This window comes from Phoenix dactylifera, unplaced genomic scaffold, assembly GCF_009389715.1.
Source record: "Phoenix dactylifera cultivar Barhee BC4 unplaced genomic scaffold, palm_55x_up_171113_PBpolish2nd_filt_p 000962F, whole genome shotgun sequence".
Classification (NCBI taxonomy): Eukaryota; Viridiplantae; Streptophyta; class Magnoliopsida; order Arecales; family Arecaceae; genus Phoenix; species Phoenix dactylifera.
This window is the reverse complement of record NW_024068320.1, coordinates 111763-134042: the sequence shown is the minus strand read 5'-3', so window position 1 is coordinate 134042 and position 22280 is coordinate 111763. Positions and strand designations below refer to the sequence as shown.

General features: G+C 41.1%; 4 protein-coding genes across 5 annotated transcripts; 3 read left to right on the top strand and 1 right to left on the bottom strand.

Annotated features, from left to right (window-relative positions):
- The first annotated feature begins 2129 nt into the window (after window positions 1-2129).
- Window positions 2130-3721, top strand: LOC103703063 (vicilin-like seed storage protein At2g18540). 2 transcript variants are annotated; one of them, XR_005509369.1, is made up of 4 exons: window positions 2130-2561; window positions 2948-3058; window positions 3160-3271; window positions 3403-3590. XR_005509369.1 is itself a non-coding variant. In XM_008785760.3 (4 exons), exons 1-4 carry the CDS (start codon window positions 2319-2321, stop codon window positions 3475-3477), a joined length of 510 nt encoding a protein of 169 aa, XP_008783982.1. In that variant the 5' UTR covers window positions 2131-2318; the 3' UTR covers window positions 3478-3721. The 2 variants fall into 2 exon arrangements, 1 of the variants encoding a protein (XP_008783982.1); XM_008785760.3 differs by having other exon boundaries at window positions 2131-2561; window positions 3191-3271; window positions 3403-3721.
- A 2061-nt stretch (window positions 3722-5782) lies between these two features.
- LOC120107691 lies at window positions 5783-9128 on the top strand. Its single transcript, XM_039121081.1, has 3 exons — window positions 5783-5905; window positions 7614-7832; window positions 7893-9128. The coding sequence occupies exons 1-3, from the start codon at window positions 5783-5785 to the stop codon at window positions 8361-8363; spliced, it is 813 nt and encodes a 270-aa protein (XP_038977009.1). The 3' UTR covers window positions 8364-9128.
- Window positions 9129-16391: 7263 nt separating this feature from the next.
- LOC120107694 (stress-response A/B barrel domain-containing protein At5g22580-like) lies at window positions 16392-18030 on the top strand. The gene is made up of 2 exons (XM_039121086.1): window positions 16392-17081; window positions 17598-18030. The coding sequence occupies exons 1-2, from the start codon at window positions 16885-16887 to the stop codon at window positions 17794-17796; spliced, it is 396 nt and encodes a 131-aa protein (XP_038977014.1). The 5' UTR covers window positions 16392-16884; the 3' UTR covers window positions 17797-18030.
- Window positions 18031-18802: 772 nt separating this feature from the next.
- LOC120107693 (fructose-bisphosphate aldolase 1, cytoplasmic-like) lies at window positions 18803-22075 on the bottom strand. Its single transcript, XM_039121085.1, has 2 exons — window positions 21893-22075; window positions 18803-20139 (listed from the first exon to the last, which is right to left on the bottom strand). The coding sequence occupies exons 1-2, from the start codon at window positions 21918-21920 to the stop codon at window positions 19091-19093; spliced, it is 1077 nt and encodes a 358-aa protein (XP_038977013.1). The 5' UTR covers window positions 21921-22075; the 3' UTR covers window positions 18803-19090.
- Between the last annotated feature and the right edge of the window lie 205 nt (window positions 22076-22280).

Here is a 22280-nt window from a genome sequence, read left to right as displayed (position 1 = left end):
ATGGTAGCATCTTGCTTTGTGGTGTGGTTCTTTGCTGTTGTCATTGCCGAGCTCTGTGGAATGAAAGCACAGTGTATTCCCATCTAATGGCAAGATGATAGTGGAACCATGAACCGGGGGAAGTGTCTCACTTCATTGCTCCTCTAGAAGACAGAAGGAGTTCGATCCATTGGCCGATCTGATGAGCCAAGATAATTGCTTTGATAAATTAGTACTCTAGTACCCAATTCAAACTCATTACCTTGCTATCATTCTATGTTTCCATCCTTGCTCTACTTTTCATAATGTCGTCACATTAAAACCTAGTCAACAAGAGAATGGATAGGAAAGATGAGAGGGTCTTCCATTTTTCACAAAGCACATTATCAAATTTAAATCAAGGGTTGCTAATGGGTTATGTCAGGTTGGGTAAAGGTCAAGTCAAGAAAACAACATGCGAAAGCTTGACCCATACTCGAACAAACCTGATATTAGGTCAAGATCTCCTGACCCAAATCCATTCACGGGTCGGCTATCACAAGCCAATTTGACGCATTCGATCCATAACATCTAAATCCCTGTCCAACCCAACTGTTCAATCATTGGAACTCTCAATGACTCATTTCCAATATAAATTAAACAAATAGTTAAACGCAAGCCAACACTTCATAGAATTTTTACACAGCATCATGATTCAACTTGACTTGTACGGTCTCAGTCCAAACACAACCCTAATCTCCTGAACCAAGTCAGTTCGAAGCCATAACACGTACGTACTTGGGTCCAAAAGCTTGACTCTCGCCAATATGAACTCAAATCATTTGATGCATTACCATAGGTGCATCCAAGTTAAAGGGTGTGATCAGGTTGGGGCTTCGGGTCAAGTCAATTTTGCCACCACCTAGTTATAATTAATAATTTCCAACCCCCTGCAGATGTAACCATCATATGGGCATTACCTGTGTTTGAACTGTTGTCATAATTAAATAATATTTTCAAAATTCAAGTTTAAAATTCATCTTCAGAAAAGTTCGTATATATGGATGGAAAGCAATGATCGATTTTTCAAAGTAAAAGGATGAACTGGACATGGACAACTATGATAGCATGCATGGAGGCTATGACTGGTGTTCCGCATATGCGATAGCTGGTTTTTATCTATTTTTAGTTTTTTATGCTATGGGACAGAATAATAGATGTTTCCGGTGTCTATTTCCATGGATGAAAGAAGGCGTATATACCGAGAAAGAATTTTTTTTTTTTCCTTTATCGACTCAGCACACTGGCAAAAACAATTTTAGTTTTAAAAGATATTGCAATATATCCAATACTCGAAATTGGATACTTTTAGATTACTATAGGAGGTCCGTTAGGCTACCACAAGTAAAATCTAGCTATAAAGCTGAATCCTTCATTCTATGAACGGTTCAAAGAAAATTATATACCAAAACAGGACTCAAATTTTTTTTAAAAAAAAGTCAGCATGAGAGAGAGGATAAAAATAAATGTCAAAAACCCGAGACGAGTTCTTAATGGAAAACCTATGATACAAGCAAAGCTAGCAAAGCAAAGTAGAAGGGGATATATGCTCGAAGTAAAATGGGAAAGGAGGGAGAGAAAAAGGATAAGGAGTGATATCATGTGATATCATCTTGGAAGCCAGTCATTAGTTATCAAAGGTAGCTGATGCATAGCATCACTCATCTTTGTCTTGGCCCCTACGGCTCTCTTTTCCCCAGTTCAGGTGAGCCCACTTCCTTCCTACTCCACGTCAAAGCTTCAACTCTAAGGACCCTTTTCACATGGACATGGCATCTACCCAATGCTCCTTTAATCCTCCCAATAAAAAAAGTGCCATACTCCCACGATATTTTAAAAAAAGGGGGCGAAAACCAATAGGATTATAATATAAATTAAAGGTCGTAAGCATAAGAAAATCTATGACCAAATCCAAAGTGTTTTTAATCCGGAAAGGAGCCATTCCCTCGAGACAAAAACCGAAAGTGTTCTTACCAACTTAGGATGTAGCCAACGTACCAACTTATGAAAATAGCCATCTTAGAAAATTATTAACTTATACTGGATCGATTACCTAAATTTTAATTCCACATCCACAAATAATAGTTGCAATGTCTCTCTTGAAGCCTTATCTTTTATATATGTACATCACAAGAAACTGACTCGCTTGACACCATTGAAAAGGTTTCCTTGCTTAGAAACCCATCCAGCAGGAGAAAAGAAATTAACCAGTCTACACGAAGGGGCAGAAAATAGAGAACAGAAGTTTATAGGATTCTGAGGAAAGGAGGAGAGCTTTGGAACTTTTGGTAGAGGAAGAGATGCAGAGTCCAATGCAGACAACGGAGCAGCAGCACCACATTCTGCGTACCAGGAACCACAGTTTCAGAAACAGCCCAATGAAGGAAGAACGAGAAGAGGAGGAGACATCAAGGTCGGCTCTCTCCGAATTCCGAGCAAAGGAGGAACAGATTGAGAGGAAGAAAATGGAGGTCAGAGAGAAGGTGTTTGCTCAACTGGGAAAGGTGGAAGAAGAAACCAAGCGCTTGGCAGAGATCCGGGAAGTAAGTTGAACAACCAACAGGTTGCAAGATATAACATCGAAAATGGTGGCACTTAAAATCTAGTATTTAGGTTGATCATTTGCTTACAGGCTTTCTTTCTTAGCATTAGTTTGCCAATCAGATCATCAACTTAGATTTTTAGAACAATATGATCAGGATGAAGTATCTGACCTTCTGTCTGTAGTAGCAAATCGGATTTGTAAAAAATTTCCCCATATTCTAGCACCAATCACATACCGAACTGGCATGCTAATAATACTATGACTTCAGAAAAGTCTTCGATTCCAAGTTATTTTGTGAAAAAGAGTTTAATTTGTTGATGCATAATCTACCCATAAGACTAATGTTTCTACATTTAAATAATCATCACGCGTTTCTGGTTATAGGAACTTGAAGCGATGGCAGATCCGAGAAGGAAGGAAGTTGCAGCTGTACGCAAAAAAATCGATGCAGTCAACCGTGAACTAAAGCCTCTTGGACAAAGCTGCCTGAAAAAGGTGGGTTACATAGTTATAACATGTAGGATGAACTAAAACGAGTGACATAATTTATTCATCAATCCATATGTTTCTGCACTTAAGACCATCGAGCTTAACAGAATCAGGACCTGGATGCTCTTATTCATATAGGAAAAGGAGTACAAAGAAGCTCTTGAGGCATTCAATGAGAAGAACAAGGAGAAGGCTCAATTGATCAATAAATTAATGGAGGTGACTACTTTTTTCTTTTTCTATCAGTAATATGGTGATCTCAGAGGTGAATTTTTCATGTATAGAGTCTTCAGTCATCTAAATTGATGTCTGTGTTCATTCACTCGTATATATGCTTGATGTCTGAGCAGCTGGTAAGCGAAAGTGAACGACTAAGAATGAAAAAACTGGAGGAGTTGAGCAAAACAATAGACTCTCTTTGCTAAGCCAATCCGTTGGTGCTACCAAGGAGTTAGACCTGTGTGATGTTTGTTTCAGATGATTGTAGATTCCACTGGTGTTTTTGATTGGGACATGAAATTATTCTTTTGCTGTGTTATCTTGCTTTGGTTTGCTGAGTGCCATTTTGCTGATTTAGGTAGGGACTCGCCCTCCACACAGATTTGTAATTGTAAAAAAAAATATAAAAACCTTTTGATGTATTTATGAAAAGATTTCCTCCCGTGTTATGGAAACCTTAACCTCTAAATGTGTATTATTACATAATGTGAGACCAGCCAATCAAAGCTTGTTCAAAGATATTGCAGGAGCAGTTTTGATCTAATGGCAAGTCTGCTTTCAAGAACTAGGTTAAGCGATGGTTTTTTTTGCATGAAACGCTGAACTCAAACCTTTCAAGAACTAGGTCAAGTGAAAGCCTGGTTGAAAATCGAGAGAGAGAGATGGGATATAGGCTTTTTTATCAATATAATAAATTTTACTAACTTCACCAATTAAACTGATAGACATTTTTTGTTTGAAATAAACTTAATACATATATAATTAATTAACATACAGCTTTTATGAGGGGTGAATTTACTAGAAAGAGAAACATATATGTAACCAAAATTCTTAGGTTTAATTGTCGTTCCAAGCCTTCAAACATCATCTATCAGACACCCCTCTACCCCATTGCAAATCACAAACTCAAAAGTCCCCAAAATCCGTTCCCTTACAATCATGATGCCTCTGGAAACTAACTGGAGAGTTTGCCTTTGCAATTATACTTTAATAAGTATACAACCTCCATCCTACAATGATATCCTGATCGATCTACCATGCTTATGTATATTGATAACAGTCAACATGTCTTTGCCATCCCTAATCTTACTTGAACTTGAGCACTGCTGCCATTTTTTTGGGATTTTGCAGGATTATGGAAGTCCAAATCTCAGTTCTAGTATTTGTCAAATGACAAATCTTTTTTTGAGGTGTAAGGAAAGCATAGGGCCACTTAAATTTATTAAATCAGAAGTATATGTACAGAAAATTTACAAGGTAAAGATACTGCAGCATCAGAACAGAGAAAGGGAACCTAGGTTAGAGTGGAAAAGAAAGCTAAGAAACCGCTCAGTCGGTTATCAATTCGATCGCTAGTATGTCACTCTTACAGCAAGGTTCGAAAGCAGTCCATTCAGAGGATTGGAGCTTGGCACATTTTTTAGGTTAGCTTTAATGGTTTTCATATGCTCTTTCGTTTTGCTGTCTCTAAAATCTCTCTCTAGCCCATCAAGAGAAGCAAATGGAGACTTGAAAAGCTGAAAGCAAGGGAAAGAAAGTGGCTAGAGGAAGAGAGAAGTCATTAGAGAGGTAGGTACTCCTGTTCTGTTTAAAGAGAGGTTGCATTGCCAGGTTTGTAAGCATCAAATTCACCTACTCGGGATGATCTATTGTGATCTCACAGATATTTTCTCCCCAAGAATTACCAGCCATCATTGTTAGTTATGTTTATCTACCTTCTTATTATTTGAATCCATCTATTGGTAGCTTGTGGCTTGTTATCCATCTATTGGTAGGGTTGATCTCTCGATTTTACATGTTTTTAGTCATGATTAAGAAGATTTGTATCCTATTATTTTCATATAGTGGATGAGTCCGGATGCGAGGCCTTTTCATCTTAGTGTATCAGGGTGCTTCAATGCACAAAGCTTCTGTCATCATTATGGGCCAGATGTAAGCAGCTTATCCTTGTTAGCCTTATCTTTTGAGGTTTTCCTTTTCCAAATCTGTGACATCAATATCATAACAATTAGGCCAATATCTCTTTTTGAGGTTTTTCTATATGAAAAATAAAAATGTGCACTTTTCCTTAGTTACTCCCACTGGGATCGGTATAGATTTAATTTCTAGTGGTTTTCGATCTACTAGATAAGGAAAAGGCCCGGTGCTCCAAGAACAGAGCAATCAAAAAATGAAAGAAAATAAAAGACAAGAAGATAATGACGTAAAAGATTTGTCAAAGAAGTATGCTACATTGCATAGTTCATTAGTTCCAGCATGTATACTGGGACATAGGAAGGAGGCGGTTTCTTTCTTCTTCTTCCCTTTTTCTTTTCCGCTGAAAACCAAGGTTAGTGAGAGGTAGGGTAAAGTCACTCAAAGTGATAAGATAATTACAGGATTCGAATTTTTGAGATGAACCTTGACCTCACCTTTTTAGCATTAATGCTCGTGTACGTGGCAATCAATTTGCGGGTGGGTAAAAGAGGGCCACGAAGAAGAATCGGGGTTGGGGAAGCCGTCTTTTCAGGAATGCGGGGTTGGCATTTGATTGCATGGAATCGAGCTTTTTTGAAGGGGATCGATGTCAGTCCCCATGAACGACAGCACAGAATGAAGGTCGAAAAGAAAAGGGCACGCATATTTATCGTGAAGGTAACGATGCTGTAGGTGGATTGGATAGCTGCGTTTGTAGCTTCTCACTTCGGAGGCACTTTATGGCTTGGTGATGGAGAGTTGCCCTTGGCACTTCGAGGTATTTTATTTTTCGACTTTATTGGGTCTATCCGCTCATGCCGGGTATGATCGACCCGTACTAGCAAAAAAAAAAAAAAAAAAAGAAAAAAAAAAAGAAAAGGGCACAAGTGGCCGGCATGGTAGATTCTCTACCATCCGCTCTGCCATTTAGTTTCGTAGTTTCCCTGGACCCAGATTGGAACAGCGCTCTACCATCCGGCATGGTCGATTCTCTACCATCCGCTCCCCGCGTGGCAACCCTACATGGCCCCCTCTCCCACTAGGAACATGTCCAATATGGATAGAAAGCACCCCCTACCCCTCTCGGAGATAGAGACATACCTATGTTTCTCCTACCCTCTTTTTTGGACACCTATTTTCTAGATTATTTGTATAAGCAACCAATTGTATGGTCAGCTCTCGTCAGCTGCTTCAAATCTATCGTCCATGTTTGACGCCCAAAACTGTTAGCTCTCTAAAGCTCCATTTAGCAGAGCTGTTAATAGCAGAGCTTTCAAAAATAAAACTTTTTGAAATAGAAATTTGTAAAGTAGAACTTTTATAAAATGTCATTTACTATTTGATAACTACATTTTTAAAGTATTGTGGCACTTTAATATGTATTTAATAAACAAATTAAATACATATTAATTAAATATTGGTATGACAAAATTATAATATAGTAATATAATATTATATGTACTATAGCATAATAATATAATATAATTTGATATTCTATATCATAACATATCAATATATTATGATAATATAATATTATATTATATTTATAGTATAATACGATTATAAAAGTATAAAATATTATAATTATTATCATTATATATTAATATTTTCTTAATATAATATTTTTAGGAATTAATTTTTGGGTTCCTTTTTTTTGTCGGAATTTTTGTACATTTTTTAATATAAAAAAATATTTTCTATAATTATAATATTTTATCATGGATATTTTGATAAAAAAATTTATAAATCAAAATAACTTTTCGATGTATGCTAAAAGTATTTTTTTAAAGAAGCTCTTGAGTTTCTTCCAAGAAGCTATTTTAGCTTTCGCCAGCTTTTCTTTTTTTTTTTAAACAAATATTTCTATTCTATCCAAAAAATATTTTTAAAAGATGAGAAAGTATTTACCGCTCCACCAAAAAGTTTGCCCAATGAGACCTAAGCCGGCCACAGCTCTCTTTAATGTTTTTAATTTTCTTTAAAAAAAAAATGCATCACTGATGATAAAACCGTCTACAAAAACGCATAATAAAATTCGAAAAATCGAGGAGCGACGACCCCCTTTTCTCCTGCCCCTCAAGCTGCCGACTGGCTGGCGGCTTGCCAGACGCTAACTGCTCGAGACCGACCTGCTGCACTTCGATTCTCCTCTGATGTCGACACCCGAAATCGATAGATTTCTGTTCGATGATCTTGCCCCCCTCCCTTTCCCTTACCAACCCAACCACCCAAAATTGAAGGGTAAATGCAAATCAAGAGTGGAGAAACAAATCCTACATTTTAAGAGAAGCCCTTGTTTATTCGTTCAAGCAAAGTAAGGTGAAGGCACCGGCACGCACAAACCCAGAGAACCAAGACAATAGGCCGTTCCGTGACTGATTCATAGTTCTTCGCTTTGCTGACGATCTGGTCTCCAGTCACATCACATACCAGCGTTGCCGCGGCTACCCGGGCGGGGTATGAATATTTCGTTGATGTTGCCGCCGCTGCTCCTCGCACCAGGTTCGTAGATGGCTCCTATATTGCCGCGAAGGCTGCCGCCACCGCCGCCGACGTCGCTGCCCCCTCCTGCCTCGTTGTCGCCTCCTCCCATTACAGGTACGTCGATGCCGCCACCGCGGCTGCCCCCTTCAACACGGGGTTCCCCTCTTGTTATCGGTATGTTGATGCCGCCACCGCGGCTGCCCCCTTCCCTACCGGGTTCCCCTCTTGCTATCGGTATGTTGATGCCGCCACCGCTACCGTCCCCTTGGGCGCCTGCTTCATCGGCGCCTCCCCCTACCGTTATACTTACGCCGCCCCAGCCGCCGCCGCCCCCTTCTGTTCCGTGTTCGTCGGTGCCGTCCGCATCCGTTATAGGTATGTCGATGCTGCCAACTCCGCTGCCCCCTCCTGCTCCAGGTTCGGTGCCGCCCTGTCCCATGCCGGGTCCGTAGATAGCGACGACATTGCGGCCCCGTCCTGTGCCCTCACCGTATCCATAGACGGCGCCAACATTGCCGCCGCCGCCGCCGCCGCCCACACCCGCTCCATGGGTGACGTCCGGGCCCAGTTCATAGATGGCTCCGACGTTGCCTCCGCCCGCCGGGCCCAGTCCATAGGTAGCGCCGATGCTACCTCCGCCCGCCGGGCCTAGTCCATAGGTAGCGCCGATGCTGCCTCCGCCCGCCGGTCCCAGCCCATACGTAGCGCCGATGCTGCCGCCGCCTGCGCCAGGTCCATAGATGGCGCCGATGCTGCTGCCGCCGCCTGCGCCAGGTCCATAGATGGCGCCGATATTGCCGCCTCCTGCGGCGCCAGGTGCGTAGGTGGCGCCGGTATTGCCGCCTCCGGCGGCGCCAGGTGCGTAGGTGGCGCCGGTATTGCCGCCTCCGGCGGCGCCAGGTGCGTAGGTGGCGCCAACGTTGCCCCCCCTCTGGCGTTGGAACGGTAGATGCTGCCGACGTTGCCCCCCCCTCTGGCGTTGGAACGGTAGATACCTCCAATATGGCCGCTGCCTTCCTCGCCGGGTCCGACGACGCCGCCGACTCTGCCGCCGCCTTCCTCGCCGGGTCCGAAGACGCCGCCAACCCTGCCGCCGCGGCCCGAGATGTGGTCAGACATGTCGCCACCCGGGTTCTCCTGCCGACAAAACAAATTATGAAGGCGCTAGGAGCAATTGATCACTTGATCGAAGACCAATACACAACAATTTCCAGGCGTTGGTTGATCGATATATACAGGCTTCCGATCAAGAAATGGAATAAGACCCTGGCCTTTACTTTTCGCTGCAATGGTCCAATGACGACGAGACAGTGGTTCCTTTTCTTCTTTTTTTTTGGTACAGCCGACGGTGGTTTCTTCGCGCGTAAGTAAATTGACCTTTTTTTTAACAAAAATGTAAATCGATGGCTTTGCTGAATACTCGCGGCGCGCCGGTCGGCAGGCGATTGCTTATTAGTTATTAGTGGAGTAAATAAATACGATCTTCTTATTAAAAAAAATAGAAAAACCCTCATGGAAAGGAATTGGACAGCGAACGTGTAACTATCTGGTTGGTCCAACCATCTGTGCTTGTAATTGAGAGTCGAGAGAAGCAAGAAATGTCAGAAAAAAAAAGTTTATTAGATAGGAAAGCAGGATTTTTCTTATATTAAACGTTTCTTGTTAGTCCGGCTCATGCCCGTGTTTGACAGAATGAAGATAAAAGATATTAATTTGATTCACGGGAGTGCTAACAATTCTTTATTTAAATAAACGAGAGCAATATGATTTTTCACAATCAAGATATAGGTAGCAAAGAAGGATGAATTGAAGTTTTGATTTTCGATTAATATATGAAATAGCAAAAAGAAGAAACCTAGATACGGACATCCATCGATGGAATAACTAAATATTAACAAATAAGTAAAACAAAAAACAGTTGAAGGTCGGCAACCCTCTGAAATCAAAATAGCATGATACTACGATGATCCAGTTATCCTATCTAATGTAAAAAATAAAAATTTTTATACTATATATTTCAAATTATTTCAATATTAGTATCACGCAAATGTTGATCCCTTTTTATTTTTTCCGTTCTTTAAATGTCAGAGGCAGTTTTTTTTATGATAAAATATTAATGAGCATCGACACCATTCAAATGCTCAATATTGATATTTTCTTTTTTTTTGCTATTTATAAAAATCATAAATATTATTATGAAGTAAATTTTGATGCTCGTATTTTCAATCTTTCATCTAAATTGGATAAGTATCCCTTCTTTATTTTTTCAAAAGGGTTAAGAAAGCATGAAGATGGGCTAAATTAGCATGATAATTATATATATATATATATATATGTTATGCATGATGCTATCAAAATACTTATCTATAGGGCGACCATTGTATTATTTTTATAACTAACTTTCCACATGTACAATGAAAGTGTATGGAGTCTCCTAAAGGGAAGGGAAAGAATATGATTTTTGAATCCCTTAAAAAAATATTGAACATAAAATAAATAAATAAATAAATAAACAACTTGAGAATGCAGTTCTCTGGTCGGCACGATGGCTGGAGAGGTCCTGTCTCCCAAGTCAGGCCATCCAACTCTTGGACGGCCACGATCATGCGGGAATCAATGCTCCAAAATCGCCGCCGTGCGCATAAAGCTGTCGGGCCCATAAGATCGGGACCGCCTGCTAGTATGCTAAACTAGAGAGGATCGAATCCCATGAAATAATATTCTGATAATTTTAATTAATTTCTTCAGGAAACATGGGTGTAAGGAGTAGTCGAGGAAGTAAGTCGGCTCCTCTGAGTTTATCCAATGAAAGGCTGTTTACATGGTGGAGTTGCCTACATGAACCGTGTAGTTACAAAAGAAAGCAGAAGGCAGCATAGCAAGCAGTAAGGAGGGATCACTGAGAGCTAGAAGGTGCAAGTTTGGACAACAAACTCAGGAGGCTTCTATGACTATCAGCTGGCTCGGTTGAGCAGAGGCTCTCCTTAGGCTTGCAGGCTCTTCTTCTAGTTAAAACGCGCGAGTTCCTTTCTTGCCCAATATGTTAGCTAAGAGCCATAATAAATCAAGAAATTAACTTAAATTTCTGTTATCGTAGCCGAGGCTATACTCCTATCCTTATCCAAGTCTGTTTTCTTCGAATAGTGGTGTGATGGTGACATGATGGTTGCAAAAATTCTTAAACGTCAAGATATCTGAGTGGTGTGATGGTGACATGATGGTTGCAAAAATTCTTAAACGTCAAGATATCTGGACCCACGCTACTCTCGTATCCTTCCTTTTTTTTTTTTTTGCTTAAAAAAAGGGGTAGGGGGGAGGAAGGGACAAGCCCACCCCCGCGTAGCAGTCCCCAACTGGGCCCCCGCCCCGCCAGGAGAATGTTCGATGCGGGCAGAAATGGCCGTGTGTTGGGCACCCCGACCGGTTTTACTCATACCCTCCCCACCCATGGGCCCGGCTCAGCTACTCCTCTGAGCTCTGGCTCGAGTCCCACGTGTGAGTACGTCACACCCGGCACCACCTCGGCTACTAGCGGTTCAAGAGCGGTCCTACACCACAAGTCCAAGTGGTGGCCAAAGTAGTAAGCTCCGGTCCACAATTTAATCGTCGCCGCAGCGATTCGAACTTGGGACCTTGTGGTTAGAATTGCTGCCCAGTACCACTAGGCTACCACCTTGGTGGCATGTCCTTCCTTTGATCACCATCTTTTCAACTACGCTAACGTTAGTGGCACATCCCCTCACCTATGGATCATCGCTATTTGACTTGTTATTCTTTCTATCTGCCAATGAGTCCTTTGACACACCCTAATGGGATAAGAAAATGGAAAACAAAGCTGATCACTAATACCCTTCATGAGTTGTGGGTATTCAGCCACTGAGCGAGTATCATGCTGGGTGAGTATTAGATGTTCCTAAAGACTCATAACATGTGAATATGTCTTATTTGCGAAGAGGCATGCTAGCTTCTCCCATGCTTCACACGTGGTCTTTGCAGAGGCTATGAGAGGCATGATTAAATCATAAGTGAAGGCTTTTATTGCATGAAGTAGTAGCTTGTCTTGATGAAGCCAATAAAGATAAGCTGGATTTAGGGTCTTTTTCCTATAATTGACAGCATTTATTGGTGGAGGGGATATGATTCTATTGAGCAGGCTACGATGGATAGTTCATAGCTGTGAGTTTTAGTTGTAGTTGGGCTTCAATAGTTTTGGAGACAAAAATATTGATCGGGTTTGATAAGGAAGGGCTGGACACAATCATAGGATTGGTGGCATTTGAAAAGGTTTCTTCCGCCATGGAGAGAGAAAAAAAATCTTTGGATTGTTGGCTTGTTTAAGCAAATGATTTTGATGCCATGTAGAAATTAAAATTCAAGGAATTATGAGGCTAGATGTTTGAGATGAAAGGCCATACATGATTCATCTATTGTAGAGAGGAAAGATTTACAAATAAGGTATCAGCTCCTAAACCATTGCATCATGTGAAGAAAATTTAGTCACCATGCAGTTCCATAATTCTTAGGCTATATAGTGTTAGAAAATATAAAATATATAAATAAATCTACCTTATCCTATAAGCTTAAGCTTTTAGGACAAGTGGTAATTTCAACTTGGTATCAGAGCAGAGGTCCTGAAATCGAACCCTGTCTCCACAATCTTTAACCCTATTATTAAAAAATTTCACATGTTGGGCTTGCCCATTAAGAAAAGCCCGGCCCACATGTGAGAGAGAGTGTTAGAAAATATAAAATATATAAATAAATCTACCTTATCTTATAAGCTTAAGCTTTTAGGACAAGTGGTGATTTCAACTTATAGTTGGTAAGAAGTGATTCTCATCAGCAAGGAAAGTTTTTAAAATAGTTGCAAAACATGCCAGAATCCTTTCGTCTGCATGATGCTCTATAATTCTTAGGCCGTATGGTTGGTAAGGAATAATTCTTGTCAATACAATTAATATATATGTGCACATGTATGCGCATGCATGCATAATGACATACACACACACACACACACACACACACACACACACACACACACATATATATATATATATATATATATATATATATATATATGGGCATCTTCCTTTCATCTCATTAAAGATCGATCTCAAGTAGAGGATTCCATGAGAAGAAAGGACATAAGAATCTTTGCTTCGTCTCATTAAAGATTGATCCAAAGAATAAGATCTCATGATAAGAAAAGGGGACATGCAAGCATCTTGTTCTCATTAAAGATTTATCCAACGAATAAGATCGAAAATGACCAAGGAAGATAAGCATCTTTCTTTCATCTCACCAACGACTCACCTGAAGAATAATGGAGAATAAGCATTTTCTTTCAGGGTGATTTAATTTAGAGCCTGGACTCAAATATGACGTTTGCACCTTCCTCTCTCCAAACCACTATTGGTAAGACACCTGGCAAGTAGAAAGAGATGCTGAAGTTATTCTTTTTTGAGAGAACGGCAGTAAAATGCAGAAATAATATTCTTCGATCTAAACCTTTTCTCCTCGACAGAAAAACAAAGTAAGAAAATAAGAGGTCCTTAATCACCAGCCATTGCTTTTTCTTTTGGGCTTTTGGAACACATGCAACAAATTTTACTCGCCAATATTGTTCCCGAGCTCCCTGCCCAACGTGTGGAATATATATATCACCATCCTTGCCCGTGATTCTCTTCCGGTAGTATATATGCGAGGTCTTCCACTTCTTATATATATATATATATATATAGCTTTTAGGTTAGTCGCTCCATTCACTGGTTTCTTAGTCACAACTCACAAGCCAAGCATCCGGTCAATATGGATCGAGCAGCAACCACCACTTGAAAAAATAGCAAAGATCGCATTATGATGGATTTGTTTTACAAAAAATGAAGGTTCAGAGAGGATTAGTATTTATTCAAGATAATCCATGTGTAGAGTATTATATTAAAAATTCTACACTAACAAGCACTGAGTCATCCTATAAAAGCAGCATGAGAAGCATAGAATAATTAGCCAGTATGCCACCACCTTCTCCGTCAATTTCAAGAGTCTGAAATTCACATGGATAAGAAGACAATCTGTACTTTCTGGCATCGAAAATCCATGAAAATGCAGGATATGCTGCACCTCTAGCGAAGCTGCATGGCGCGCCCAGTGCTGATAAAATCCCTCATGGAATGAGGGAGCCTCTTGGCTTTAATTTGATCTAGCTTGAGTGGTGTTTTACAAAGATGGGAGCAGATGCATGATTAGAGAGGTAATAATAGGAAATTGGACAAAAGCTCGTTCTCCCTCATATATCAAAACGGGAATAATGGACTCCATTCTGTCGACCAAAATTTTAGCCATAAAAAAATATTATATTCTACACTGTATGCACCATATAGTCGTGCACAACTCCAATCACATCGTCTCTTTCTTAGGATAGTGTATATAGTGCACGTAGTGTATGGTATAATTTCTCTCTCCCTCTCGTAGCCATATGTAGGGTATTGCACAGGGCTAAGAATTTGGGGCACATTGATGGCTTCGCCTCTCGCGAGTACTTTCTTTGCTACCCTCCTCCGAAAAAACCTCTCTCTCGCCGGTTCTCTGCGACATCTCAGAATCTTACTGATAAAGACCCCTCCCTTGCAAGCCAAGCTCCAAAAAGTGGGATTTTTGGTAAGGCGCGTCAAGCTCCTCCCTCAAAAGAGGTGCTCTCTCAACCTGTTCGGAAGCAGCTGCGGGTAAGACTATCCTTTTTTCCTTTCAAAAAAAGGTAGTTGCTTCCGTTGTGGCAAGCTGGTCATTTTAAGAAGGAATGTCGGAAAGCTCTGATCTGCTTCTTCTGTCATAGAATCAGGCAATCTTTCCGGATCTGTAGGGCCCTCCCTTCTGTTCTTCTTGCTAAGCAATTTGAAACTAGAGGTCGGCCGGAAAAGTCGAGGATTTTCCCTCCGTTTGACCTTGAGACTAGATCTGACATTCTTCAGGCTCTACGCTCGGAGGTTATTAATGTTGCCACACTCAACGACTGCCCTATTTCCAATTCTCAGCTTGCTAAAAGGATGTCCTTCAAGCTACAACTTTGATTGGAAGAACCCCTGTCATCTTAGCTACAACAGATTTTTGGTGGCATTCCCCTCTAGAAAGAATGTCCTTCAAGCTTCTCATAAAGGGGTGTGTTATGCTCCTCGCTTCTCCTTCTCTACCATTCCTTGGATTTCTCAACAGGGAGGGAAAAGTGTCGGCCTTGCCTTTCATGTTTTGCTCCATTTCCATGGCCTTTCGGTGTTTTATACGAATGTGGACTTTATTCGCAAAATCATCCTTGGTTTTTTGTTTGCTAGATAAAATCAACTCACCTGATACCGTCGATGTGGTTCATGACTCTAGCTGTTTCCGTTCTCGCAGACGATATTTTTTGTATTCCTAGATCTATTATTGTAACAACCCGAGATCTCACCCAAAATGGCTAGCCGGAAGATATTGTTTGGATTCCTTGATCATGTATAAGTATCCAAGATCTACCCAGCGAATAACCGATGTGGGACTAAACACACGCCCGCACGGGTCCTCACATACTCTCCCCGTTCAAGCTCTGACGTCCTCGTCAGGCTAAGGATTCAAATCCATTCAAATCTAATCACAAACACCACGATCGGTCTGTGGTCAACCTCAATGGATACGTGCTGCAATGTCCTGTAGTCCACATAAGTTATGGGTCGGATCCGCTCTGATACCATTTGTAACAACCCAGGACCTCACTCAAAATGGCTAGCCGGAAGGTATTGTTTGGGTTCCTTGATCTTGTATAAGTACCCAAGATCTACCTAGCGAATAACCGATGTGGGACTAAACACACGCCCGCATGGGTCCTCACAATTATTGATGTGATCTATAGAGGTCTATAGAAAGAGATCCCTCTTAGAGCTCGTTTGGTTTGCAGAAAAAGTAGGAAGAAAAGTATGGTCAACAGAAAAGTAAAAAGATGTTTCTTATTTGATTGAAGTTATCTAAGAGGCGAAAAAGTTGTATTTCTATGGGAATATAATTCCCACGTTTCAAGAAAAAGTTTTTTTTATGAGAAATATGGAAAAATTACTTTTTCATGAGTCAAAAATCGAAACATTTTTATTAGTTCTAAAAAAGGCCCTTCAACATCAAATTAAGCATTTTTATTTGAACCAAAGTATTAAAGACCTAATTTTTATTAAGAGTATGATGGAAATTATACATAACTTTTTCAGAAAAGTGGATGGTCAATCAAATATAAGTATTCTAGAAATCTATCACCTTTTTTCATGATCAACCAAACATGCCTCTTTCCAGAAATCTACTTTTCAAAAATTATATTTTTATAAAAAAAATATTTTTAAAGGCATTAGCCTGTCTCTCTTCATTCCCTAGTTATTCCTTCTAAACCTTGGGCATCTTTTGGCATAAACTATGAAACTCTGGAACAGGTCAGCCGAGTTACTCTAACACTGTAACCTTTTACCTGCCTCTCTGACACCACACGTGAATCATTTTGAAGTCGGTGGCTCTTCATCCGAACATGTTTTAATGTCTGATGAGGAAGCATGTGCTCTGCACCTTTATCCAGTGCTTTAGTTATGCGGACTTCACGGTGAATTGATGCAAATTGTGAAGCAAGATATGCTGATCTTTTGAATGACCCGTGTAGCTTTATATACTTTGAGCAACTATTTGACTCGGTTAGAGGTGGGAAGCACACTTCAAGCGTTCAAGAGTTCAAAGAGTCCAAGGTTCATGGAGGCAGACTCGACTTACATCATGCATCGTATTGCTCGTAAAACTTCCCCCATGAGCACATATATCCGTTGAAATGGTCCTGACAGCAGCCAGAGCTAAAGAAGAGAATCATATGCATGATCATCCTTGGCTTGATCACAGGCACGTAATTTGGAGCCCCTGAGATAAGCCAGGAGAAAAAGAATATATCGTCATGTCATGATAGTACCCTCTAAAAGCATATAAAACCAAAAAAAAAAGAATAACTTCCTGATCTAGACAGCTCATCGAAGAAAACTCCAATCTCTTCATCGAAGAAATTTCTGACGAGATCACGGTGGTGGGATCCCCGCAGTTGTGCCCTGTGGGGCACATGGAATATTTTGGAAGATATTGTTGGAGAAAGGGGTGATGCTTCACTGTGGTGCTTCTGACGATGGTCCATGAACGAACTCTTAAATTTTGACAGCCTTAACCCCGATCTTGGCAAGAACTATTGCTCCTGCTTGAGCGATCGACCGATGGGAGACTTCAAGCATTTGGTTCTGGTGAAGTTCAAGGATGGCGTCGTAGTGGAGAAGCTGATGGAAGGGATGCAAAATCTCGTTGCTGAAATGGACACTGTTAAATCATTCGAATGGTACTACTGATCCTTACTCTTGTTTTCCATGATGGTTCCTGACATATTATTTAGTTTTGGTGAAAGTTTATCATATAAGGATATTTTCCGAGTATTTTCTAGCTATGGGAGTACTCGGGTACAAGGTAAACACAATCTGCAATGATCTTGTACTGAGGCAAACTAAAACTGATACTCTTCAAAACTAGCACGATGTCTATATTATACATGTCATAACCAGCGTGTTCTGCCTCAGGCGAGGAACATGGATTCTTCTCTATTTATATTTAAAATTTCTTCTTAATGTTGTGCGAAGACTTGCTAATTTCCTACCAGAGTTGCAAGAAAGTGTTTTCGCTTGATCAGTTTGCTCCGACCCACAATAATCCCCCCCAACACCAAAAAGTGAATATTTGTGTGGACATGAGTCAGATCGGTGATGGTTTCGGGCCTTTTTAATTCGAAAATTATCAAGTCTATAATGAGTTATTGGTGCTTCGACCGTAACAGCTATTCTTATTTTTCATTCTGATGCAGGGGACAGAATGTGCTGAGCGAGGACATGGTCACACAAGGCTTCACTCACATGTTCTTGTTGACATTTAGAAGCCCAAATGACCTAGCAACTTATGCCAACCATCCCAGCCACCTCGAGTACGCAGAAAAATTCACTGCAGCCATCGATAAGGTCTTGTTATTTGATTTTCCACCAATTCTCGTCAAGCCTTCAGCTTGAAAGGAAAAATATTTGAAGATGGGGTCATGGTCAGGAAAGTCCGCAATAGTTTAGCGTTCATCCCATGCGGCGTTCTCATTTAACTGTGTTACGTAATGAGCTAGTTTGGTGATTCTGGTTTTGTTGTCAGGTGCTGTCCTTCGGCGATTTTTTATTTAAAACAAAAAATTAGGTGGCTCTCAAACTTCTGTTCTCTCCTAATCCTGCTATTTAGAGCTATTTTCTGAATTTTAATTTGGTGTTATTCGAGCTCCACATCAAATTCTTAACGCCCTCTCATGAAATTGTATATCCTTTCGAGTGGCCTAGCCTTTGTTCAGTCCCAATGCGAGGTAGGAAAATGCTCCTCTGCTAAATTACATTTTTCCACCCTACTTCGATGGATTTGTGTACCATCCGAGCGACATACCGCAGGCGCCTACGGTTGCTGCTTCGCACGTCTAAATGTTCTCATTACCGGGCTTGCAGTGTTATTAAAAGCCCATGAACAGCGTTCTCGCGCACCCGAATCAGATATCTCCGGCCACCGTAAACACGCACATGCGCTCCATTCACGTTATCCTACCAACTCCACCGGATCCCATCTTTTCCCTTCTCCTCGGTCCCCTTCCGCCACCATCTCTCTAGACCCACATCCTCCTCGTATACCGCTTCTCTTCTCTTTACAGCCTCCATGGGAGAGGCACAGACAAATCCAATGGCAAGATTCCTCGACGAACACTGACTGTTTCCTCTTCTGGACTCCTAGTTCTCAGATGACTCTACCATCCATGGATAACAGGCAAGACCAGCCTACTTCAGCAGGAGGCATCGGAAAACAGGAGACAAAAAAAAAAACAACAACAAAAAAAAAGGAAAGAAGGGCAAAAACCACGAGGAAGAAAAATCTCATATCTTAATCCAATCAGAGAAAAAGAAGCTTCTCGAATCTCTTAAAAACAATTAGAAATATAGAAAACGATGCTCGCACAATTGGACTAGTACTGAATCATGGAAAGACGACGAATAGAGAACAAGAAGACCACATAAGGAAGATAATCATACATGGCAGATACCTATATTCAAAGATGACTTCATTACAGAGAAGCAACCATTGGAGTTGGAAAAGGAAAGAGAGAACTGAACTGTATAAACCAGGAGAAGCAAACATTCAAAGACTCGTACCTGCCGAGGTACCAAATACCCTCAGGTTAGGAAATCCTAACGAGACCTGGCTAGTGGCGAAGAAGTGCTGAACAGCTAGTAATCCAACAACCTCATTTAAAAGCAAGCCAGAAACCTCGAGGAACCAAAATCAGTATTTGTAGTCCTTGACATGGAGGCTCTCCGAGACACCCTCTCCCCTTGCAGCATCTCCCTTGTATGCCCCTAGGGTGGCCTCTGAATTGGCCTTGCACCTACAGAGGAAAGCAGCCCTTGCCTTCTCAACATTCTCCTCTTTTCCAGCCCATGTCTTGAGTGTGCTCTGCTGCAGTGCACGGCCAAATGAGAAAGAGAGTGACCATGGCTTCTTCCCCTTAAGCTGGTTCATCGCATTCAGGTTCAAAGTCGCCTCCTCCTCACTTTGACCACCGGAAAGGAAGACGATGGCTGGAACAGCTGCCGGGACAGTTCTTAGGAGAGCACGCACAGTGCACTCAGCCACTACCTCTGGAGCGACCTTCTTTGAGTCCGACCCAGGAGTCACCATGTTTGGCTTCAAGAGACTTCCTTCCAAGAGAACATGGTGATCGTTCAATGCCTTGTAACAAGCAGCAAGCACCCGCTCTGTCACCTCAGCGCAGCGGTTGATATCATGGGGCCCATCAACAAGGATCTCAGGCTCCACAATTGGAACAAGGCCATTCTCCTGGCAGATGATGGCATACCGAGCCAACCCGTTAGCATTCTCATTGATTGCAAGCTGGGATGGCTCTGTCGGGCCGATCTTCAGGACAGCACGCCACTTGGCAAAACGAGCCCCTGCTTCATAGTACTTGGTGCAGCGCTTGCCAAGATCATCATGGCCTTGTGTCGTGGTCTCGCCATTGGTACCAGCAAGCTCCACAGTACCTTTGTCTACCTTGATGCCAGGGAGGACCCCTCCTTCCTTGAGGACTTCAACAAACGGTTTTCCGTCAGCTGTCTTCTGGTAGAGGGTCTCTTCGAAAAGGATGACGCCGCTGAGGTACTGCAGAGCACCTGGTGTGCAGAAAAGGAGCTCCCGTAGAGCACGGCGATTGGCTTCGACGTTCTCCACATTGATGCTGGCAAGACGCTTGCCAATGGTGCCGGTGGATTCGTCAGCTGCGAGAATCCCCTTACCAGGGGTGCCAATGTAAGCTGCATTGGCAATGAGTTCATCTACAAGAAAAGGGAAAATTAGAATCTGTCTTGAACAGAAGAAAGGTAGAAGCTTACAAATCATCATATATCTCAAACAGAAAACTAGAGGATGGAGATGCTCATACAATGACAATAACAAGATTCTGAAAGAAACAAAAAAAAAAAAAAGACAAATTTTTATTTTGCATTGACAAAGCAGGGTGTAAAGTTTTGAATAAAGACAGAATTTCAAAGCAGTTGTGCAAGCATCCGATCAAGACATACATTTTAACAATTTCCACTATGATGATAGCAACATGATATAGCTGACTGCACTTGGGATTCAGCTATTGAAAAGCTATAGCTTATTGTGACAACAGAGCTGGGAAGGCCACAACACACAAGCTTTTTGATTTGAAGAAGTGCAAACAAGTCCAGATTGTGCTTATGCATGACCAAACAGGCTAAGAGAAATGCAAGCCCAAAGACTAGACTAGTACAAGCAGGCTTAAGGTATCCTCAATTCAAGCTCGATTTTTATGGACACATCAAGGACTTCCGCAAGAGCCCCTCTTTTGGTATTTAGGCCATAAAGCAGCTTAAGTAACCTTAAGTCCCACTATTTAATCGGATAAAATTTGATCACCAAGAGAAACACTAAAAGTTCTTCTGTGTGAACTACATATAGAGGTTAAAACTGATGCACCACATTTTTTTTTTCTTTTTTTAGAGCCTGAATGGATGGTTGGTCAAATTCTAGGGAAGAACTTAAAAAAAAGAAAGAAAGAAAGGAAGAGAATACTATTAGGAATTAGGAATAGTTTGTCGCATTGTACATGATAGAAGATTTGTGCTGCCCAGTCCAAAAAAAAAAAAGTTTGCCGGTGCTTAAAATCCTTGCTAGAGAAGGGCATTTTAGGAGATTAATTTTCAAGAAATCATTAGAACACTATATAATACACGAACGCAGCATCAACACTGGCCATTAAAATTCAAAAAACTTAACCTATATCAAGATCAGAAGTCCTAGTTCTCTTTCATGATTCTAGACAAGACACTTAAAATTGAAAAGATAAAATAAACAAAACCAGTTTCACGACTCATGGATAAGATAAAACCAGTTTCACGACTCATGGATAAGATACTTAAGGAGGCGAAAAAGACCAGTAAACAATACCAGGAAAGCGGAATTCCCACAAAAAAAAATAAGATCTTGGGAAGAATCTCTATTATGATCTGCCCTATAGTCGTAGCCAGTTAAGGAGGGAGTGGAAAAACCCCAGCAAAAAGATCACGATAATCAAAACCCACATAAAAAACTAAGACGAAAAAAAATAATAAGAAACATCCAAGAAATCCAAGATTAATGCTCACGCGACAAACAAAAAAGAATGGAATTTTTTTTTTTTTTGAAGTAACGAAACTCGTGTCATCAAAGAAGGGGAAGCGAAAAAACAATAACTCTACAGCCAAGAAGAAGTGCCAAGGCACTGAAAAATTAAATCCTTTTTTGTCCATGAAGAAACAACGTTAGAGGAAAGAAAGAACAAATTTTTAAGGGCAAGAAAAATTCGAAGATTCAAAGGGAAAAATCTAAAACCTTTCGGGCCAAGAAACAATAAGCAGGTTCATCCAAGACGAGAAAAAAAATCGAATTTTTGTTCGCCCAAAAAGGAATAATACAATTCATCACATCAAAAAAATCACCCCTTTTTCATACCACCAAAGAGTACGACATCAGAAATGAAATCTTTTTCAGAACAAGAAAGAGTAGGAGAGATATATGGAATACCGCGATATTTTCCACAGTAAGCAGACATCGTCGACGTTGGCCCCCTTTATTCTTCCTGCTGCTATCTCTTGGACTAAGAATTAACGGAGCAGTGGAGGGAAGAGTGTATATATAAGAGAGCGAGAAAGGATAACGGCAATAGGGGTAAGGGAGCGGCGAGGGAATAGGGATAGGGATGGGGTTTACATCATACCACTCTCCGGCCTCAAAACTAAAAGCGGATGCTTCTGGAATATGGTCACCGTGTGCTGTAAGGACTCCTGATCCGGGCCTCCCTCTCAAGGGCCCAGCCCACAGATTATATTTACTCTTCTTAAAATGCCCACGGTTCTTATGATCTTATCTCTGTCATCTGGGAGAACATGAAAGAATATTTTTTTATAGTACG

What these genes read in the sequence shown, in the direction of transcription:
- LOC103703063 (XM_008785760.3), top strand. Translation starts at nt 2,319, where the DNA reads ATGCAGAGTCCAATGCAGACAACGGAGCAGCAGCACCACATTCTGCGT. An exon ending in GCTTGGCAGAGATCCGGGAA is followed by an intron (nt 2,562 to 2,947) that starts GTAAGTTGAACA and finishes TTCTGGTTATAG; the next exon opens with GAACTTGAAGCGATGGCAGA. An exon ending in GACAAAGCTGCCTGAAAAAG is followed by an intron (nt 3,059 to 3,190) that starts GTGGGTTACATA and finishes TTATTCATATAG; the next exon opens with GAAAAGGAGTACAAAGAAGC.
- LOC120107691 (XM_039121081.1), top strand. Translation starts at nt 5,783, where the DNA reads ATGCGGGGTTGGCATTTGATTGCATGGAATCGAGCTTTTTTGAAGGGG. An exon ending in CACGCATATTTATCGTGAAG is followed by an intron (nt 5,906 to 7,613) that starts GTAACGATGCTG and finishes ACTGATTCATAG; the next exon opens with TTCTTCGCTTTGCTGACGAT. An exon ending in CCTCCCATTACAGGTACGTC is followed by an intron (nt 7,833 to 7,892) that starts GATGCCGCCACC and finishes TATCGGTATGTT; the next exon opens with GATGCCGCCACCGCGGCTGC.
- LOC120107694 (XM_039121086.1), top strand. Translation starts at nt 16,885, where the DNA reads ATGAACGAACTCTTAAATTTTGACAGCCTTAACCCCGATCTTGGCAAG. An exon ending in ACTGTTAAATCATTCGAATG is followed by an intron (nt 17,082 to 17,597) that starts GTACTACTGATC and finishes ATTCTGATGCAG; the next exon opens with GGGACAGAATGTGCTGAGCG.
- LOC120107693 (XM_039121085.1), bottom strand. Translation starts at nt 21,920, where the DNA reads ATGTCTGCTTACTGTGGAAAATATCGCG. An exon ending in TTACTGTGGAAAATATCGCG is followed by an intron (nt 20,140 to 21,892) that starts GTATTCCATATA and finishes CTTTTCTTGTAG; the next exon opens with ATGAACTCATTGCCAATGCA.